Source organism: Aspergillus mulundensis, assembly GCF_003369625.1.
Source record: "Aspergillus mulundensis strain DSM 5745 chromosome Unknown scaffold_1, whole genome shotgun sequence".
Classification (NCBI taxonomy): domain Eukaryota; kingdom Fungi; phylum Ascomycota; class Eurotiomycetes; order Eurotiales; family Aspergillaceae; genus Aspergillus; species Aspergillus mulundensis.
Genome location: NW_020797889.1, coordinates 1824810 through 1845444, shown reverse-complemented (window position 1 = coordinate 1845444; position 20635 = coordinate 1824810). Strand labels below are relative to the sequence as shown.

General features: G+C 39.9%; 4 protein-coding genes across 4 annotated transcripts; 3 read left to right on the top strand and 1 right to left on the bottom strand.

The window, feature by feature from the left end:
- Positions 1-4592: 4592 nt before the first annotated feature.
- Positions 4593-7062, top strand: DSM5745_02116 (serine/threonine-protein kinase; the record flags this gene model as incomplete). Its single annotated transcript, XM_026744132.1, has 3 exons — positions 4593-4760; positions 4815-5558; positions 5608-7062. The coding sequence occupies 3 exons, from the start codon at positions 4593-4595 to the stop codon at positions 7060-7062; spliced, it is 2367 nt and encodes a 788-aa protein (XP_026607295.1).
- Positions 7063-8151: 1089 nt separating this feature from the next.
- DSM5745_02115 (exosome non-catalytic core subunit RRP42) lies at positions 8152-9380 on the top strand (the record flags this gene model as incomplete). Its single annotated transcript, XM_026744131.1, has 2 exons — positions 8152-8691; positions 8757-9380. 2 exons carry the CDS (start codon positions 8152-8154, stop codon positions 9378-9380), a joined length of 1164 nt encoding a protein of 387 aa, XP_026607294.1.
- A 371-nt stretch (positions 9381-9751) lies between these two features.
- On the bottom strand, positions 9752-10618 carry DSM5745_02114 (uncharacterized protein; the record flags this gene model as incomplete). The annotated part of the gene is made up of 2 exons (XM_026744130.1): positions 9752-10159; positions 10238-10618. 2 exons carry the CDS (start codon positions 10616-10618, stop codon positions 9752-9754), a joined length of 789 nt encoding a protein of 262 aa, XP_026607293.1.
- A 1084-nt stretch (positions 10619-11702) lies between these two features.
- Positions 11703-12241, top strand: DSM5745_02113 (c-type cytochrome; the record flags this gene model as incomplete). The annotated part of the gene is made up of 3 exons (XM_026744129.1): positions 11703-12008; positions 12069-12163; positions 12217-12241. 3 exons carry the CDS (start codon positions 11703-11705, stop codon positions 12239-12241), a joined length of 426 nt encoding a protein of 141 aa, XP_026607292.1.
- Positions 12242-20635: the final 8394 nt, after the last annotated feature.

Sequence of the window (20635 nt, the reverse complement as noted above, 5' to 3'; positions counted from 1 at the left end):
CAAGCAAGGTTTACGACAGATATTTTGAGCTGCTCGCTAAATGATTCGATGAGCCAGATGGATTTCCTCAGTTGCCGTGGGAATATTGATCCCAGTCAGACGGAGATTAAGAGCGTTACAAGTTACAACCTGTAACCAACTATGGCAACTGACCTCCGGAAAAGCAATAATAAGGGCAATTATCAATCAGCGGCTTTCCTTCCACGCCTTGTTGCCGCTGTGCCGTTGTGAACTTGTGATGTGTATGAAATGGGCCGTCGATCTTCGCTGATGTCAGGCAGTCAGCCTATGCAACGGCGTGGTTGCCTCATCGATCTCGACTATGGAACGGGAGGAAGCGCTCTAGGTTTCCAACTGGCAACGGGTGGTTCCGATAAAAACCAAACATGATGGATGGCAGATTCGTCTCATGATATTCATTCCGTCACTTCCGTGGTACCTCCTTTCCTTCTTTTCAGCGTATCTTGCGCAGGTACCGGATAGTCTGGCTACCCCTTTTGGATGGGCCCTTTGCCATTCGATAATCGGAGCATTCCCAGCACTCTGGGCCCCTAATTCCTTCTGGAAGGTCCAGGGAATGCGACGGTTTCAAGCACTAGGCGCGCTATTTGGAGTCCGTCGCCCTTGGTGGAATTACGAAGCTCCCTCACCCACTCAGGTGTTGCCTACGACTTGGCCCTGCGCTGTTTCCTAAGCGGGCAACGATCATAGAGAGCAGCGTGGTCGGATTTGCGGAAGCACTAGACGGGGACGGGCCTCCGCCGAGCGGGTTCAATCCGCATTCCCCGAGCGACTCATCCTGCTTTCTGCTATATCGCTCAGTAGAAAGACCCATGGATTAATCAGCTCGCGCAAAAGCAGGCTCGCTGAACTTCAAAGTCGAAAATCCAAGTCGCAGAGACGCGGAACCTCCAAAAGTGCCAAATGACCGATGGGCGGTGGGTCACGCAGCACCCTCCGTTGCTCCTCGTCGAAAGAGAAGGAGGGGAAGTTGGGCCGATAGTGACACCCATTAGGCAAACCATCGGTGACGGTTGCTGCTGCGCTGGTGCCCGACAGCTTTGAGTCTGAGCAGCGATGATTCTCCAATCTCGTTGGAATACGGCATATTTCAGAAGCCTGCTGTTTTCGGTCGACGAATCTGATTTGAAATCGTGGTTCGGTTGTCCCTGTGGGAACAACCAATTTTTCTGGCGCAGTTCTCTTCAGGGACACCCGACGCTAAACTCAAATGAGGGCAGTGCCGCTCCCTCCAGTCTGGAAGTTTGGAACAGGGGAACATCACCACATTCAACTGGGCAAGGTGATAAATATGATTCTATCGTCTCCAACTCACCAGCTCAGCGCCGATAATGGCTTTCTCGAGAGAGCAACGGTGATAGCAAGAGTGCTTTGAAAGGGGCGGAAGTACGGCATCCGCTCCGTAACCCTCTCAACAAATGGTCTTATATTTGCTTTTTCCGAGATGAAATATGTATCGTCGATCATCAGATTGCCGGGCTTTGCCCCAGGAACGGTGACCAAAATCACCGGACAGATACCAACATGATCCGTGATCATCGTGAATCCTACTGACAATACCCATGCTCGGTATTGAGGCGGCCTTTGCGTATGCAATGTGGCTGGAGGGGGAGGGGAAGCTCCTTACTCCTCTTGCATCATGGTATCAACCGTACTCCGTATGTGATGGCTATGTCGCCATTGTGACGGTCACATAGGACGCTTGTTCACCGAGCGCGGTGTCTTGTCAAGACTTCATTCCCATCACTCAAGTTAGCTGATCTTGATGTAGTGGATTTTGGTGCCTCCGCCACGGCGATTGAGCATAGGCTACAGAGTAGGATCTCGGGCAGCCCTCAACCACTACACTCCCACCTCCCTCTGTGGGGGGTCTTATTGATATAAGATGCAGGCTCACTTGCTCACCGGAAATTATGTGGCAATAATGGCCTGCAGTGCATGGACATCAACGGGGGATGCATTGGTCGAAACGACAATGGGGCGCTCCCAGCGCCTATCTCGATTGACAATGGCGTTTCAACGCTCAATATTGAATCTAAGACTTGTCATGGCCAATACGATCTGCACTCCTCCAGTGGAAATGCAGTATTGACTGCAGAGTGCATACTGCATATAGATCACATTTCCCACTGTCGAAAGTCCATCCTCGACTACGGAATAGAATACAACGGCAGAGATTATGAGACTTTCTTTTCTTTTGTTTCCCAAGAAGGAAGTGAACTGAGCTTCTTCGTATTGCCACATCTAGCGTTAGCCGAACAGTCGCTCAGTAGTCGCAGATGATTTTCGTTGGTTAAGACTCCAGCCTCCTTACTCACACAACAGCAGCTAGCTGATGTACTGGCAGACTTGATGCAGGTAACATGCATGAACTCTGTACTAATCCCCAGACTTCGCTATCAATCACGATTATGGTTATCAAGATCTCGAATGAGAGGGAGCACAGGGAACACCTTGTTGTTGCACACATGTCATGCTGTCACTCTGGAACAATCGCGTTGACAATCTGAATCTCTGATGATTCGAGGCCGGAGGCCCAGCCGGAGTGGACCTCACTAAACAACTGTGGCTTGAACACTTGAAAGCTACGCGGCTACGCCTTTAACAAGAATGGAATTAAACTCAGAAACCAGTTCAGAAAGGTGGCCAGTCTTGTCACTCTAGTCTAGGAGTCTAGTCAATTGAGTTATTTTCTTGTGCTTCCCCTCATTCTTGTCGGTGTGCATACATACAGTGCGGTGTACGGAGCAGGTCCGAGAGCTATACTAGAACCTAGAGCCTAGAGAGCAAGAGACGGAGCTCAGTAGACTAGAGTGGGAAGAACAAAGCCAACGGCTAGATCGCTATCATCAAAAATCGACACTACGTAACGGTCGATGTGATGGGACTAAGCTCCAAGATACTACTACTAGTAAAACACGCGCTGTATCAGACATCATCAGCCCAAAGTACCTTCGGTTAAGAACTGGGAACAAAGGAATCCTCCGGCCAAGTGGCTAAAGGAAATTGCAATGCATCAATAGGTAGCATAGCTGTGATGATCCATCCTCAATCATGTTATCCTGAAGCCCTTTTGTTTACTCTACGGAGTAGATATCCGGATAGAAGGAGTTCATTCGAAGACGGTATAACCGCGGTAATTATAGGCTCATGACAAACTCCTTTTCCATCCATGGGCGGCGGTGGATCTCCGGGCCTCAAATCCCCATCAGGGCTGACGAAGGTACGAGTATTTTTAGCCCTCCACATGGAGTTTTCCCGCCCCTGCCTCGCTATGGCCATTATTATTTACTCGTCATAATTTTGCCATCAACGATGTTATCTGCTCCGGGTTATGCGTATAGGAATGTAATGATTGAGCGCGTCTCGAGTTCCGTTTGCAGGCCGGCCAATTTCGGGAGATTTAGTAATTTGCACTTACGGGACCAACGGTGGCCACTGGCAGCGCTAAGTCAGGGCCGTCGAATAACGTCTGGCTCTAGCAGACTAGTCGGTGTTAGTTCTCCTGGCAGCAGGAACTTAGAACAGTCCAGAGTCTGAGTCGTCTGAAGAACACGAACGGACAACTGACTGGCGCTGTTTGATTCTTCCCCTTCGTGTTGTTCTCTCTGACCACTCTTCGCGCGTCCCTGTCGCTCCTTCAGAACAATCAATCAATCACCCTCGCAGTAATACAAACTGCTGCTGTCGCTCTCTTCTTTGCCCTCTGTTTTCCCTTCCCAGCTTCTCCTGTTTTTCCACCTCTCTGTCGCTCTCTTCCTGCCCTGGTCTATATACCTGGTTATTTATCCCATCCCACATCATCAGACTTCCCCCCTCTGCAGGTGCTCTCCATGTCAGCAGCAGCGTAGGGCCTCCTCTTGTTTGTCCAGACTCTTGACATAATAAGAGAACCCCTCCGTTATCCACCTGGCTGTTTTTTGATTACCTGCTGTGATCTACAACACCGCTCTTCTTCATCTTTGTTCGACCGCCTCTTAGTCTCCACGCCCGCTCAGAGCTCGGGAAATAGCTGTCACCGCGTCAGGGGCTTCGCTCTCACTTCCCCCCAAAAAGGCACTACTTAGTACTGGTACGGATACTCCAGTTCAATCAAGCCGGAACCCCCTTGGTATAGTGGTTCCCACTTGGACGGGGCCCGCTCCTCTCTTTACATCGATCATTTCCACTGTTTTGGGTCTTCCATCTGCCTTCCAGACATCCTTCCCCTTCTCCTCGGCTTCTGTTTCTCGAACTACATGACTACCCCCTTCCCCCTCCTTTCGTCTCCATCTTCGTCTACCTCAATCCTCCGCCGGACCTAATACCTACCCTACCTCGACCCTCTCCATCGATGGGAAGCGGCTCCTGTCATTCTCCGCAGGCCTGATATCGCTCAACTCCGGATGATGAAGACAGCATTCTATTAATCGATTCCACTATCTATCGGAAGAGTTATTAATCCCTCGAATATACATACTAATAGGGTAAGTACCTGGTGGTGATGGCATCAATTGCCCGGCTGACCGGTATCCCAGTCCTCGAAACTCTTTTTGGTTTCATCTGCTGGCAGATAAGATAAAGGAGACAAGATGACTGTCTGCTACGAACACCCTTCGCGGGGTCTTACTCCTACCTCAATGGCGACGCTCGCAGATCGATTCGAATTGATGAAGGAGGTTGGTGATGGGAGCTTCGGTAGTGTTGCGGTAGCACGTGTACGAACGGCCGGTTCCAACGTCGCTCGAAGGGGAACACTGGTAGGACAACCACTTGCCTGATGACTAAGGATGTTATACTGATCTTAACTGCAGGTTGCCATCAAAACAATGAAGAAAACCTTCGACTCATTGGCTCCGTGCTTGGAATTGCGGGAAGTTATCTTCCTACGAACTCTCCCCCCTCACCCTCACCTTGTCCCCGCCCTTGACATCTTCCTCGACCCGCTCTCCCGCAAGCTGCACATCGCCATGGAGTATATGGACGGCAATCTCTACCAACTGATAAAGGCGCGGGACGACAAATTCCTGGACGGAAAGCATGTCAAGAGTATCCTCTACCAGATCCTGTGCGGTCTCGACCACATCCACGCCCATCACTTCTTCCACCGCGACATCAAGCCAGAAAACATTCTGGTTTCCACATCAGCTCCCAACGACTCTACTTTCAGCCGATACTCCAACCTCGTCACCCCTCCTTCGACTCCTCCAACTTATACGGTCAAGATCGCCGACTTTGGTCTGGCCCGTGAGACACATTCCAAGCTACCCTACACAACATACGTTTCAACAAGATGGTACCGCGCCCCCGAGGTTCTCCTGCGTGCAGGTGAATACTCCGCACCCGTGGATATGTGGGCTGTTGGTGCCATGGCAGTGGAGATTGCGACTCTCAAGCCCCTTTTCCCTGGCGGCAACGAAGTTGACCAAGTCTGGCGCGTCTGCGAGATTATAGGCAGCCCAGGAAACTGGTACAGCAAGTCGGGCGCTAAGCTCGGCGGTGGTGAATGGAAGGACGGCTCTCGCCTCGCACAAAAGCTGGGGTTTACGTTCCCCAAGGTATGTTCCACCCGAGTTCGGATTCAATGATATGACTGACCTATTTCAGATGGCACCCCACTCCTTGGAAAGGGTAGTAATGCAGCATGCAAAGGGAAAGCCTGCACCACCGCACTGGCCCGCGGCTCTCAGTGATTTTGTGACCTGGTGTCTGATGTGGGATCCCAACAATCGCCCTACCTCTTCTCAAGCCATGCACCACGAGTACTTTGTTGATGCAGTGGACCCTTTGAGCCTGAGACCGAGGTCCTCCACTGCCCGACTACTCGGTCGCAAGCAGTCGGAAAAGAGCGTCAAATCCCCTACTAAGGAAACATACGATTCTCCGACTCTTTCATCAAAGTCGTCATGGTTCAGAAGGTCCTTGATCGGGAGGTCAGAAAGCCCTGCTCTTGTTGATCCCGAACAGCACTCGAAGCCAACACTTGCTGCACATGACTCGAGTATGGAATCGCAATCTCTGAAGCCAAAACACTCGACAAGCAAGCGTGCTACTTGGGCTCATGGAGCTCCGATGCCTATTCTCCCTTCGATCCGTCCTGTCTCTCCTCTTTCTAACGCTGTTACGGCCCAAGCCAACCCCCCAGCTCAGGACCTGAATAGCAACGCCGCCAAGGCAAACAAGAAGATTGGTCGCCAACTCTCAGTCAACTCTCACGGCAATCATTATGGCGATGTTCACCGACAGGAAGCGGAGCGAGCATTGAACGGCCTCGGAAACAACAGCTCCAGCACTATCAGCCAGAAGGAGAGCTTCTTCTCTCACCTTCGAAAACGTGCCCGCCGGCTGTCCGGGCGAAACCAGAACGTGATGAACGATGATGTCGAGGCCAATGCTGGCTGCATGCCGTGGTCAAACCGTTCGTCGCTGGCCCTGGACTCCGTCAACGTTAGTGATGTGAAGCAGAACTCGGATCTGTCAGAGCTGGACAAAGCTCTTCAAAACGTGAAGTACTCCATGGATGCGGCGGCCTTGGGAAACGTTCCGGTTAGCATCACCTCTCCTGTTGAGTCTACAAAACGCCAATCAATGCCCCAAGGGTCTATTCGATCAATGGGAGATAGTCCGGCCTCAACGAGTGGTAACGGTGGGCCAGTATCGAGCCGAACCCGACGTGCGATGCAGATGACCAGCCACCCTGTTCACCGTTATGAGACTCCTGAAGAAGAGGATGAGCTCTTGGATGAAGTTCTACACTCCGCGAGCAGCGCTGCTTTGCGTCTTGCACAAGCTCAGATGTCGGACACATCGTCAAATTACAGCCATCCTATGGCTAACGAGCGCTCCCAGGCGTTGCCTAGTCCTTATCCCACGCCTTCACCATCAGCCAAGTGCGACGGTGTGTCTTTCGGCAATAATACGGACGCTACGCCGAACCGACGCCTGGACGAAAAATCCGCTACTACCAGCGTGACCCGCCAGTGGCCTACACCGCCATACGACGATGGAGACTGGATGAACCCAGCCTCGACAAAATTCTTGACAGGCTCCACCTATAGATAGCGCATGTCCCCATCTGATATCGGATATCTCGGGAATATGTCGCGCATCTCCTCTTGACATCTTACCTGCAATGTCGTGTATACATAATCAAAAGGGAAGTTTTGTGGTTGTTATGCTCATAAAGGCGCATGGGATATGGTGTCGGCGATGTTGTTTTTCTCTTTCTTCATTTTCCCCCTCATCACCTTTATTCCCCTTCCTACTCTCATTCTCATACTATGTTGCTCTTTCTTCTGTTTATAGGGCTCGGATAGCCCAGGTTTTTTCTCATTTGTCGGCTTTTTGTCTTCATACCCCAAAGGCCTTTTATAGATACAGGCCTCGCACTGTTGCCTTTCATTTCCTGCATATTTACATTGTTTCGACCTCGACCGCGCCGGTCGTGGTTTTTCACCCATCATTCATTCTACCTTTATACCTACCTACCTACCTATATATACCTACCCTCTCACCATACATCCTGATCTCTCCCTCGAGCCTCACACATACAATTTTCTTTTGTCCCTCATTACTCACCATCGCTTTCTTCCTACCCGCGTTCATCCCTGGTGGCCTTTCGTCCACGGGCAAAGATGTGCGACACTCCAAACTACCTTTCCACCTTGTACAATTTTCACTATTTGCGATGACCACGGGTGGATCGCTTCACCACAATTTTGTAATATACTGCACCTATTCCCGGCGGAGAAACCGTCTTGTACATCCAATGAATGCATAAAATGAACATTATTAAACCAACGACTCTCCCTTAATAGCGTAAATGGCTCAGCTGAGCATTCTCCGAGTGCCTGCTCCGTAGAGCATGACCTTAGCTGTCAGAGTAGTTCATAAACTGGAACGGAAAGGAAGAACGATTGTCCGAGTGAGTAGAATTTCCGAATCACGTACTGGCATCGCAGCATGAACAGTTCACTTTGACATAGATCATTATACCTAGTATTTCCAGCATGGATCGCATTTAATTGTGACCACTACCAATCTAATTAGCTACAGAGACCCAAAACCTTCCACCGCGGCGTACACAACACCGAATGCTAGCTCACAGCTAGCCCGCCTCTACAAAATTTCGCATCTATAATTCAGACCGCAATGGCTGCGCAACGACAAGCCTCCTCTGCCTCGCAGACTCCTCACATCTCCCCCGCGGAACTCTCCTATCTCTACACATCGCTCTCCCTCCCGGGTACTCCGATCCGGCCAGACGGCCGATCACCAACGCAATTCCGCCCCCTCTCAGCAGAAACAGATGTCCTGCCGGGCACGAATGGTAGCGCGCGGGTCGGATTTGCGGACGGCACGCAGGCTATTGTGGGTGTGAAGGCGGAGGTTGAGAAGACTGCTCTAGGGGTACAGGCGCAGCAACTAGAGGGTGCGGGCGGGAATGGTGAGGCTGGCGCAGACGGAGAGGGTGGTGTAGCGACCTCCGGACAGGGCTCGTGGGTTCAGATGGCGATTGAGATCCCGGGGTTTAGGGACGATGATGCCCTGCCTGTTTTTCTTTCTGAGATGATGAGGGAGCCGTTGGTGGAATCCGTTTCAAGCGGGGTGAAGGACGATGGAGAGATGGTTGGCGGCCTGAAGGGACGGCTTGTTATCAATCGCCGGTGGCATTGGAGGTTGTATATTGATGTGAGCTTTTCTTGTGGCTGTTGTTGGAGTGCCCGGGTGTGTGCTAATATGCGGTTTACTTATAGGTCCTGCTCCTCTCACAACCGCTTTCCTATCCCCTCCCCCTCCTGTCTCTCACAACCCACCTCGCGCTCCTCGCAACAAAGTTGCCGAAACTCAAGTCAAAAGGCGAAGAAGATCCCTTCTTCGACGACGACTGGAACGCTGCGGAATACTTGTACCCTCGCATCAAACCCGCGAAGACCAACATCCCCGGCTCAATATCCGTGCATAAAGTACGCCCCCCCGTGACGCTGCTCGTTGTTTCTGTGGCGGAGAATATCATCTTCGATCCAAGCCGTGAAGAAATTGCTGTGGCGGACGCCGTGCTCGCCATTTCAATAGCACACGACGCCGACTCAGGTCGGCTGAAGCTGCTCTCGATCCGCACGATCGACCCTCCATCTCGGCTTACACAGCCGGGTGTTCCGAATTCAGAGAATGTGGCGACCGTTGGGTCTACAGCTGCGGCGGAGGAGTCTGCGATTGTCAATCCTTCTACGGGAGAGGAGGAGGTGCCTGGTGTCTGGAAGCCGAGACGAGGTGGTGTAAAGAGGGCTACGATTGCCAACATGGTTAAGATGGTGCTGGAGCAGGGTGGTGTTGGAGAAGAAGTCCTTGAGGGTTTGGAGGGAGTTGAGGTTGGATGAGCTTAAGAGGCGCGAATCGAGGCCTTACTTCTCGGTACAAATGCTACTGGACGTCTGAAACGGCACCCCCCGGCGTCTGTGATGCAATGCTCTCATGCGTATAATCCGAATGCGCATCCGTGTTGGAGAATTATTCCATCCTGTTGGAGCAGTGGTCGCGAAAGAGTCCGCCAAGCTAGAGGTACCAATGACAGTCAACATGTATATGGACATAGTACATGAGATGTGAAAGACTATCAGTCTCTATACCTATACTATACATGAATTCTCAAGACTTCCATCGAGTAGGACCAAACCGATACTATGAGCGAACCACTCCCAACCGGAATCTACGTCAAGCACGAGCATAATTCCATCCCCTGTAGCCCAACCTACCAAATTCCCAACCACTTCTTAACAGGCCTCCTCTTCCCCTCCCAATCCACATACTCCCCAGCACCGGCACTCTGGGCCTGACCCTCAGGCGCAATAGGCGACTGGTCGTCCGCCTGCTCAGCCAGCTTACCCTCCTTCGCCAGTTCCTCCTCACTAGGCTCCTCCAGACCGTGCGCAACCCGGAACTGTCTCCTCTTCTCCGCATCGTCCACGCGCCTCTTCCGCTTCTCCCTCGTCTCCATAGAAGTATGCTGCACATGCATCCTAAACACCGAGAGCGCCTGGGAAACCGTGTCGATGGGGTGACTAAGCAGCGCCGACCACGGCGGAAGTAGGTGCGCAAAGGGACTCGTTGCTTTGAAGTTGGTGGTGAACGTAAACGTCGCCAAGCTCGTCAATACACCCTGGAATACGCATCAGCCCAATCCCACCGAGACCAAAACAACCCAAACCGAACGTAAACAGATGAGGTAGAGACGTACCATCGCAATCCAGATGTGAATCCACCGACTCGTCAAAAAGCGGAACATGACTGTGCCCTCGGGCGGAAACATATTCGGATACTGCTTATTCGCCCGCTCCGCCTCTTCCTCTTTGGAGAGCTTGGGGCCCGGGTAGTTGACGACCTTGCCATTGCGAGTATTGACGACACGACGCGCGGGGTGAGAAGGTGGTCGGAATTTGTCTGGTTGGGCGAGGACGCGCGGTTTCCCGCTGGCGTCTTTGGACTTGGACTTGCTTGATGCGCAGCGGTGGGTTGTTGAAGGTCCGGTAGTACGCGCAGACCGGGAGAGGGAGAGGAGGGCTTGTCTAGACGGAATCCCTCGAGGAAGGAGGAAGGGAGGGATTGGCGCTGAAGGCATTCTGATCGATCCGCGAACTTGCGATTGTTACTTCTGTATGTTATGCGGGCCATCCAACGGAACTTTTTCTTGGTGGTGAGACTAAGTCATGTGACTAGCTTGAGGTCCTTCAGGCTCCAAGGCATAGATCTCCCAGCTTAAGGCATCAGGCCACCTCGGACCAAAGCCGGGGAGAGCGGGAAAAACTCGCCATGGCTAGGCGAATGACAGCAACCAGATTTGTTATTACGGGGGTGGCTACTCCGGTTCCCGTAACCCGCTGCTATCCAGCTTCCAGATCCCGACAGCTCTCTACTACGGAGTATGAGTATGAGCTGGAATGAGATCATACCATGACGGCATGAATGATCAACGGCGTCTCTAACAGCCTAGCAGGGTCCTAGTCAGATAAGCATGGCGATGAGTTGTCGCTGTGCAGAGCCTCCAAGCAAAACTCTTCTTAGACAGATCTGGAGTAAATATAGACATTCTAATAAAGCCCATCAAGCCTCTTGTTGACTGCGGTGACCAATTCCTGACCTCAGCCCGGCGGCGCCCGTTACGTCGCTGAATCATCGTGGCTCTGATTGGTCAATGCCCGGATCACGGGAGACATCGGGGGCGCGACCAAGAATCCAGCTCTACAAATTCGCTCCAAGTTTTTTCTTCCGGCCAGTTTGCTAGACTTGAATTCTTCCATCTGCTACAACTTTCTGTACTATACACCTCTGTACATTTTCATCTTCTTCTTCCTCTTTATCTTATCTTTATAATTCACAATGGCTAAGGGCGCTGACTCCTACTCTCCTGGTAAGTTGCTGTGGTTGTCTCTTTGTTCCTTTAGGCGCGCTGCTGCTGGGGATGGCATTTCGCTTCACTGCGCGAATTTAGCAGGATGAGTGAATAGGTGAGACAAAGGCTTGATGTGCATGATGTGTTCAACCTCGAGTGAGAGAGTTGTCAGCTCCAACACAAGCAGAGAAATCTCACAACTGTTTCTGTTTCTGGGAACACGATCATCAGCGAAACTCCTATCTTTGCCTTCGCTTCTATCGCGCAGTTGATCACTTGACCCCCAATTGCGAATACTTGAACGTCTACCATCATGACGAGCTTCGACGCCTACTGTTTCACCACCACCCTCAGCATGCGCGAGGCCGAACTGGAAGAGATGGAGAAGAAGAAAGCGCAACAGAACGCTAATCAGCCATTCTCTCCAGGCGACTCTACCAAGGGTGCTAAGCTCTTCGAGACCCGCTGCAAGCAGTGCCACACCGTCGAGGCTGACGGCGGCCACAAGGTCGGCCCCAACCTCCACGGTCTCTTCGGCCGCAAGACCGGTGAGGCTGCTGGTTACGCCTACACCGACGCCAACAAGCAGGCTGGCGTTACCTGGGACGAGAACTCTCTGGTATGTTTCCTAGCAATTCTCACAGGTCTGGACAACATCTAACGTGCTTTCGCCAAACAGTTCAAGTACCTCGAGAACCCCAAGAAGTTCATCCCCGGTACCAAGATGGCCTTCGGTGGTCTTAAGAAGGGCAAGGAGAGGAACGACCTCATCACGTATGTTGCGCCTCTCACCTCGGACAAAGGCACAAGGCTAACGGGATAAACAGCTACCTCAAGGAGTCCACCGCTTAAATGTTTCGCGATTAGACGACGGCATAAAACGTCCACCTGGGGGATCGCCGGGCCTCTGGCTAGGTGACAGGCGGGCACTGTAACATTACACCTTCTAGACCTGGTTTTGAAGCGTCGGGACATTGTGGATATCATAGAGTCTTGTTTCCTTCGCCGTCCTTGTCTATTTTCCATATTCCCTCGGTTTCCTTACGGTTTTGTTTTCTTCAGCTTCTGTGTATCATGGTACAATAATGAATAAAGAGTCTCCTCTCATGACATCCTATTCCCCTCTCCTTTCTGCTGGCCTGCTAATTTTACCTAAAGTTTGCTGCAGTTTCGTCATCACACGTGACACGGGCTATAACTTGTGGGCCCGCCGGGCTGACTCTGCTGTGAATACAGGTCAGCCCACCCCGTCTGCAGCTAACCGCAGCTTAATTAAGCTAAGGTAAGCAAACCAAGCTTGCTTAATTAAAACCCTTAGCCCACCTTGTATTTTTAATAAATTTTATTTTATACCTTATTAGTATTTTAAAAAAAGTAATTTTATAATACTTTAAATTACTTTACTATAGCTTTAATTAATAATCCCCTTAATAATCCTGTAATTAATATACTTATTAATTTATTAATATTAATACCTTTGCCTTAGCTAGTTATTAAAAAAGTTTTTATAAATTAACTAGGCTTTTTTAATAAGTAAAAGTAAAATATTTTTTAAAAGTGTGAAAACCTTGAGTAGGCTAACCAGGTATAAAACAAAGTACTAAGAGGCTATTTGATAGGGGATTAATATTAAATCTTAAGGCCTAGAATATATAAAAACTAACTTTTAGCTAACTATTCTTTGCTAGGGCGTTGGCCTTAAATATACCATTAAAATAGTAATAATATTATTACTGCGTGTTAGGTTAATATTACTATAACTTTTATTTTATTAGTTTTCTTATTTTATTAGGGCTTGGCACCCGTGGGTGTAATAATTTAGCCCTTTTTTAATTAAGATTAACCTAATTTTTAAATAGCTTTAATTTTTATAATAAACACGTCTTGCTGTTGTTTTGCTTTAGTTTCATGTTTAATTATTTGGTTTTTTTATTTAAAATAGTTTATTATTAAATGCGGGGTTATCTTAAGGCTTAAAATAATATTTTTTTATTAATATTTTACTTTTAAATAGCTTTACTTTTAGTGGCTAGGATAACTATTTTAGTAAATAATAAAAGTTTTAAGTTACTTCTTATTAATTTAAGCATTAATAAATTATAAATAAGCAGTGTTTTATAAATAATAAAAAGGTTAATATAGTTATTATAGTGCTGTGTTATTAGTGTTATATAAGTAGTTAAATATAAAAAGATAAATTTTTATTTACTTCCTGGTTTCTTTTTTTTTTTAACTTTTTTAATTTTTTTATTTTATTTTTTTAGTTCCCCTATTTTATTTTTTAAAGTTTAACATTTTATTTTTTTATTTTTTTACTGGCTATCTAATCTTATGGCTCCTATAATAAGGTTTAAAATTTATCCCCCTTTCTTGCTAAAAACTACCACTACTACTACCAAAAATAGCAATAAAAATAGCAAAGGTTTCTTAAATAATTTAAAAAAAAAAGGTAAGTAAAAGGAGGGCGCCGTAAATAGCAAGAAAAAAAAAAAGCTTAAAAAGGGTAAAAAAGCTAGCAAAACCCACAAGGTTTTATTATATATACCTATTTATTTAGTAATATTATAGTGCTTAATATACTTTTAGTCCGTGCTAAAAGCTAGTAATTTAAATAATAGTAACATGCTATTTTAGTTTAATTATAAATTTAATACTATTATATTAATTTTATACAAGACCTATTTTTACTATAATAAGACTTATAAGCTGGTAAGTTTTTAATATTTTTTTTTTATATTTTATGGCTAATTTATTATATCCCTTAAATTAAAGTAATAATAACAGGGGACGCCTATAATCTACAGCTTTTTATTAAATACTATTATTTTTTTTACCTGTGGATTAATAATAAAGGGGTAAAGCTTTTTTTAAAAAATAAAAAGTATTAATAAGGCTAGGAATTTATTTTTTAAGTTTACTTTATAATAATTTAATTGCTAAAGGCCTTTAAAAATATAAAAAAAGCTTATTAAAAAGAATTCTCCCTTTTAAGCAAGGTAAAAAAAAACCAGTAAAAGTTAAACCTTTAATACCGCATAAAAGTGCTATTATATTATACCTTACTTCTTATTATTTAGCTTATAAATTTTTTTACTACTAATATAAAAAATAATACTAAAGTTTTATAGTTATACCTTTATTTTTTTCCTGGTAATTTAGGCCACGTCTAGTGGTTTATTACTAAATTTTAATTTTAAAAAAAAGTTAAGCTTGCCTGTTAAGCTTATTTTATTAATACTCTAGATTTTAACACTAGACTTGCTTATATTAAGATAAAGTTTTCTATTACTATTAAGGGCATTTAGCCGGGTTTATTATATATTTAGTGTTAATAGCGGCGTTTTTTTATTTTCTTACTTTTTTAAAGTTAGTATTTTATTTTATTTCCGGTGCCTTTTTGGCGCCTTAGTTATTTATTTTTATTATTTTTTAATTTAGTTATACCAGGCAATGGCTTGGTAATATTAGGGCCTTGTTTTTTTAATAATACTTTATTTTTTTTTTTTTACTTTAGTGTTTATTACTTTCTAGGTTTATAGTTTCTTGTAATTGCTTGTAGTTTAAGGCTAAAATAGTAATTTTTAGGTAGTATTTTATTAAGGTCTTTTTTATTTAAGTATATTAGGCGTATTTTAACTTGGAATTAGGTCCTGTTTTTACTTTTAACTAAATAATAAATAACTATCTTGCTATGCTTGCCTTTTTTTATACTTTTAAATAAAATTTAATATATTTATATTTTTAATAGGAACCCATTAATTATATTTTAAAGGCTATTTTTTTTATTTTACTAGGTATAAGTTTTTATTTTTAATAAAATTATAGCTAATAATGTTATTAATCTCCTATTCTTTGTCTTTTTTTAAATTAGGCATAATTTCCGTGTTAATTTTACCATGCCAAGGCTTAAGTAATAAAACATAAAAAATATTATATATTTAATAATACTTCTTGGGGAGTAAAAGTTAATATACTATAAAATTAATTTTATTTAGTACTTAAAAAAAACTAATAAACTTAGGCTTAAGTTTTATTAGCACTTTTAGATTTAAATTCTTAGTACTAAGTTTAATAGGTTATTTTAGCTTAAACTTTATGTTTTTCCAGCCTTTGTTATAGTAAGTTTAATAATATTTTATGTTTTTTTCCCAGTCTTTTTTATATTTAGCTTAAATTTTTTTAAGTTTTTTAATCCTAGCTAATGCAGCTAGTACCTTTATTTATTTAGGGTTAACCTTAAACTATGCTATAATCTCCGGGTCTTGGTTATATATAGCCTAAAAGGGTAATATCCTAATAATAGTGTTTCTAGTATTATTATAGGTAAATTATATTATTTTAAGTAATATAGGCCAGGCATGGTAATTTTTTATAGTAAAATAGTGTAGGTATTATTTTAAAACCTAGTTAATTTATTTAGTTTATTTATTAGTTTGCGGGTGGAAAGCAGTTAATAAATATAATTTAGTTTTATAATAAAACTATAGCTTTCCCTAATATTTGCTTGTAAAAAGGGAATCTTGGTTAAATATAATACCTTTAAGCTAGCCATAATTTAAAGTCTAATTTTAATAAAAAACTTTGGCTAGTTTATGGGCTTGGATTAATATTAAAACAAGGATAAATTAATATTATTTTATATAATAATTTATTATTATAAAAATAGTATTAACATGTTGTTTTTAATATATAGTAAGTAATAGGCTAATAATAAAATCCATGCTAATTTTAAAAAAAGGGTAATTTAGTTTTGGTAAGGTAGATAGTTTTTTGTAGGGTTAATGTTAAGGCGCCATGGTGTATTAGCATGTAGGGCATAAATAAGTAAAAGTTTTTATTATAGCTTTTATTTTTGGCTAAAAAAACTTTTATTTTACTAAAAATTTAGTTCTTTGTAAACTAAAATATCCTGCTAAAGGATTATTATAATATACTTAAATAATTATAGTTTTAAGCTTTTAATTTAGTAAAACATAAATTTAATTTTAAAAAGCTAGTAAATTGCTTTTTATAATTAACTAGTTTTTAAGACTTAATTTTTTAGCTTTTTTAGCCTAATTTTTTACTTTTAAGGCTTTAATTTGCTCCTAAGTCTAATTATCCATAAATTATAATACTAAGAGTAACTTTATTAAATAATTTAATATATAATTAAAGTAAATATTTTTAATTAATATAGTATTTTAGACTTAACACTAGGCTAAAACCTGATTTTTTTTAAGGTTGGACTATATATTTATAGTATTATGGTTTTTAAAATTAAAATTTAACTTTATTTTATTTTAAAAACAAGAGAATTTCCTAAAAATATTAAAGTATTTATTACACTTAATATTTTAGACTTAAACATCTTGTTCTTTATTTAGATTAAGCTCTTTTTTATAAAAACTTTGTATTAAGTTTAGGCAAGTAATTATTTATGCTTTAATACCTTGTACTATTTTTTTTTTAATAAGTGCTAAAAAATCTTTTTTTAAGACTGTTTTAGTCTTGCTTTTATACCTTTTAAATAAGGCATTTATAGGGTTATACTTGCCTAAATAATATAAAATTTTAAAGTTATATACTACTAGATTTATATATTATTTTATTTACTTTTTGCTATACTTTCGCTGCTGCATAAAGAAATAAAGATTTATATAATTTAACCATACTATTATTTTATAAGGGGAACCTTTAAGGTATTACCTTTAATAATAAAATAACTAAATAATGGCAAATAGTTCCTTATTTAGGATTAACTAATTAATTTTTACTTTAATAAATTTATAAGATTAAAATATAACTAGATAATATTTTCCTGTATTATTTAGTTAAAAATATATTTTAGTTATTCCCGTGTTACTAGCATCCACTTTTAATTATTTTTTTTGTATAGGGTTAAAATAATATAATAAGGGGGCTTTTATAAAGGCATTAAAAAAAAATTAAAATACTAGCTTTTCACGCTCTTAAAATTACAGGGGCCTAATTTTCTTCCTATATTATATTCCCTTTATTAAACTAGTTAATAGCAAGGCAATTCGTGCAAAATTATGAATAAAATAATAATAAAAATTAATAAAACCTAAAAAGGATTATAAGGCTTTATAAAAATAAGGTTCTTCTTATAAGGTTATGGTAGTTATTTATTTTAGGTTTATTTTAATATTATTTTAATTAACCATAAAACCTAGGAATTTTACCTCTTTCTTAAAAAAGGTATATTTTTTTAAATTAGTAAATAATTTAGCCTTGCGTAACTATTTAAAAACTTGTTTAACATGCTTAATATATTACTTAGGGTTAATAAAAAAAAATAAAATATTATTAAGGTAAATAATATAAATTTAATCTAAAATATTATAAACTATAAAATAAATATAACTTTAAAAAGTGGTAGGAGTATTAGTTAAACCAAAAGGCATAATAATATACTTATAGTAACTATATTAATATTAAAAAGCTATTTTTTATTAGTCTTTTTCACAAACCTAGATATAATAATAGGCATTTTTTAAATTAACTTTGGTATAGCGGGTTGCTCCTGAGATTTAGTTAAAAATTTTTAAAATAAAAGGTAAAGGGTATTAATTTTTAATTATTATTTTATTTAACCCTTAATAATTAACATATAATTATAAGCCTTTATTTTTCTTAGGTATAAAAAAAATAGGTACTCTRGCAGGACTTTTAAAAGGTTTAATATAATTATATTAAATATTTTTATTAATATACTAGCATAACATGGCTAATTTAGCAGGTAAAAAAGGATAGATTAGCCTATAAAAAGGTAACTAGCTATTTATTATTATAATACCATGCATAGGTACTAACTTTAAAAATATTATTTTTATGCCGTGTGAGAAAAATATATTTTAAAATATATTAAGTTTAGGTAGTAAATTATTTATTTAATTTAACTTACCGCTATTATAAACTTTTTTAAGTAAAAAAATAATAATAAATATATAAGCTTAATTCCTGCAAGCCTTTATAAACTTATATTATTTAAAAATTTAGTATTTTACTACTTTATTATTAAACTATTATTAATTTATTATTATATAAATGTACATGGCTTAAATAGTTATAATAAAAAAAATAATTAGGTATTTAACTTTAGTTTACTTAATTCCCATATAAGGCTATTTAAATATTTTTATAATACCCCTAAAATTAGTAACTTTAATAGGTACTTTTTATACTCCCTTTAAATTATCTTGCTAACCGCTATATCCCTTTAAAATAAAATAAGAAAGTTTTACCTAATTTAAATAAGCATGCTTAATAAATTTTATACTTACTATATTTACCTTTACTTTAATATTTAAATCTGCCCTAGTTTTAATTTTATCCCGCGGAGCTTTTACTATTATTTTTATTTAAAAATACTTACCTATTTTTATTTTTAAATATTAAGCTAGGGCATAAGACTTTACTCTAGCTTTTTTTTATTTTTTTTTTATATATTTTACTTTTATTTTAATTTATATACTTACCTTCTTGCTAATTATCTTGCTTTTTCTTATAATATTCTTTATTTTAAGGGTTTTTAACTACTATTTTATAAACTTTGGTAGTCTAATTAAAATTTACCAGTTAAAAATTAAGGTTTTATAATAGTTTTATATAGTTAGGTGTAATATAACCAGGTTTCCCGCACTTAAAACATGTTATAAAAGTTAATTTTAACTAATCCTAGTTTAATACTATTTTAGTATAATTTTAAAAGGGTTTTATTATGCCAGGAGCTTGTCCCGCAGGTATTTTATTATAACTTTTTTTAAAAGTTTGTCCTATAAAATAACTTTTTTTTTAGGTTTCCCTACCACGGGTGAATCCGCGTTAATTCCCTTTTAAATTAATAGTATTTTTTTTTTATTTAGCGGGTTTTAATTATTTATTATAATATAAGGTAATGCAAGGTTATAAATATAATATATAAAATTAATACTATAAGGCAAGTTAAACTAGGTGTTTTCTAGTATTAAAAAGTTTTATATTATTAAGATTATAAATTTTATTTTAAAGTAAAGGTAAAAGCTTGCTAAAATAGCGTTAAATCCATATTTTTTTATTATTTCTTAAAAAATATTATTTTAACATGGCTAAATAATTAGTAAAATTCCTAGAATCTTAGTTTTTTTTTTAACAAGCTAACTCTAGTTTAACTATAATATCTAGTAAACTAGTTATTAAACTTCTTAGGATTATAGCTATTTATTTTTTAAAGTATTCCTAAGAAGATTTTTAATATTCCTTATTTATACCCTTTAATTTATTAGCATGTTAAATTTAGTTACTTTTGCATACTAATTTTATTATAATTAAAGCTTTTAAAATTTACTATTAATTTAATCTATATTTTTTAGGTGCTTTTTTAAAGTTTAATTTTAAAGTACTAAGCTAGTTAAAATATTACTGCAGGCTAAAATTAAAATTATACTTAAATATATTTTTATTTTTAATCCTACCATGATTCTCTGGTAAATTATCCTAATATTAATATTATTTTAAAGGTGCGTCATGTTTAGCTAATTAATTTTTTAAATACTTAATATATTTTTTTATATTTTATAATTATTAGGTTACTGGTGTTTTATAAGTATTTTAATAATTTTTTATAGTAGTACTTTTAATAGTCTTAATAATAGGAGATTATTAAGTATTAAAGGGTTCTTTTTTAAAATTATTAGGATAGTCCTATTTAAAAATAAGGTGTGAGTATACTAGCGGCATAGTACATGTTTTATAAGTGGTTAATAGGTAAAAGAGTTAAAATTATAAAAACCTTAAGTAGGCTAACCAAGTATAAAACAAAGTACTAAAAGGCTATTTAATAGGGGATTAATATTAAATCTTAAGGCCTAAAATATATAAAAACTAACTTTTAGTTAATTATCCTTTACTAGGGTGTTAGCCTTAAATATATTATTAAAATAGTGGTAATATTATTACTACGTGTTAGGTTAACGTCACCATGACTCTTATCTTATTGGTTTCCTTATCTTATCGGGGCTTGGCACCCGTGGGTGTGACAAAAAGTGTAATTAAGCCCAGGAAGCTAATCCTAGTAATAAGGTATAAAAATTATTAACTACTTTTAAAGTACTTTTTAATTACTTTTTTAAAAGCTATTAATATTAATACTAGTAATTACTAGCTGGATATACCTTATTTTAGCTTATTATTTTTAATTTATTAACTACCTACTAGAGTATCCTGCTACTAATCTTAATAATTATATATATATTATTTATATAA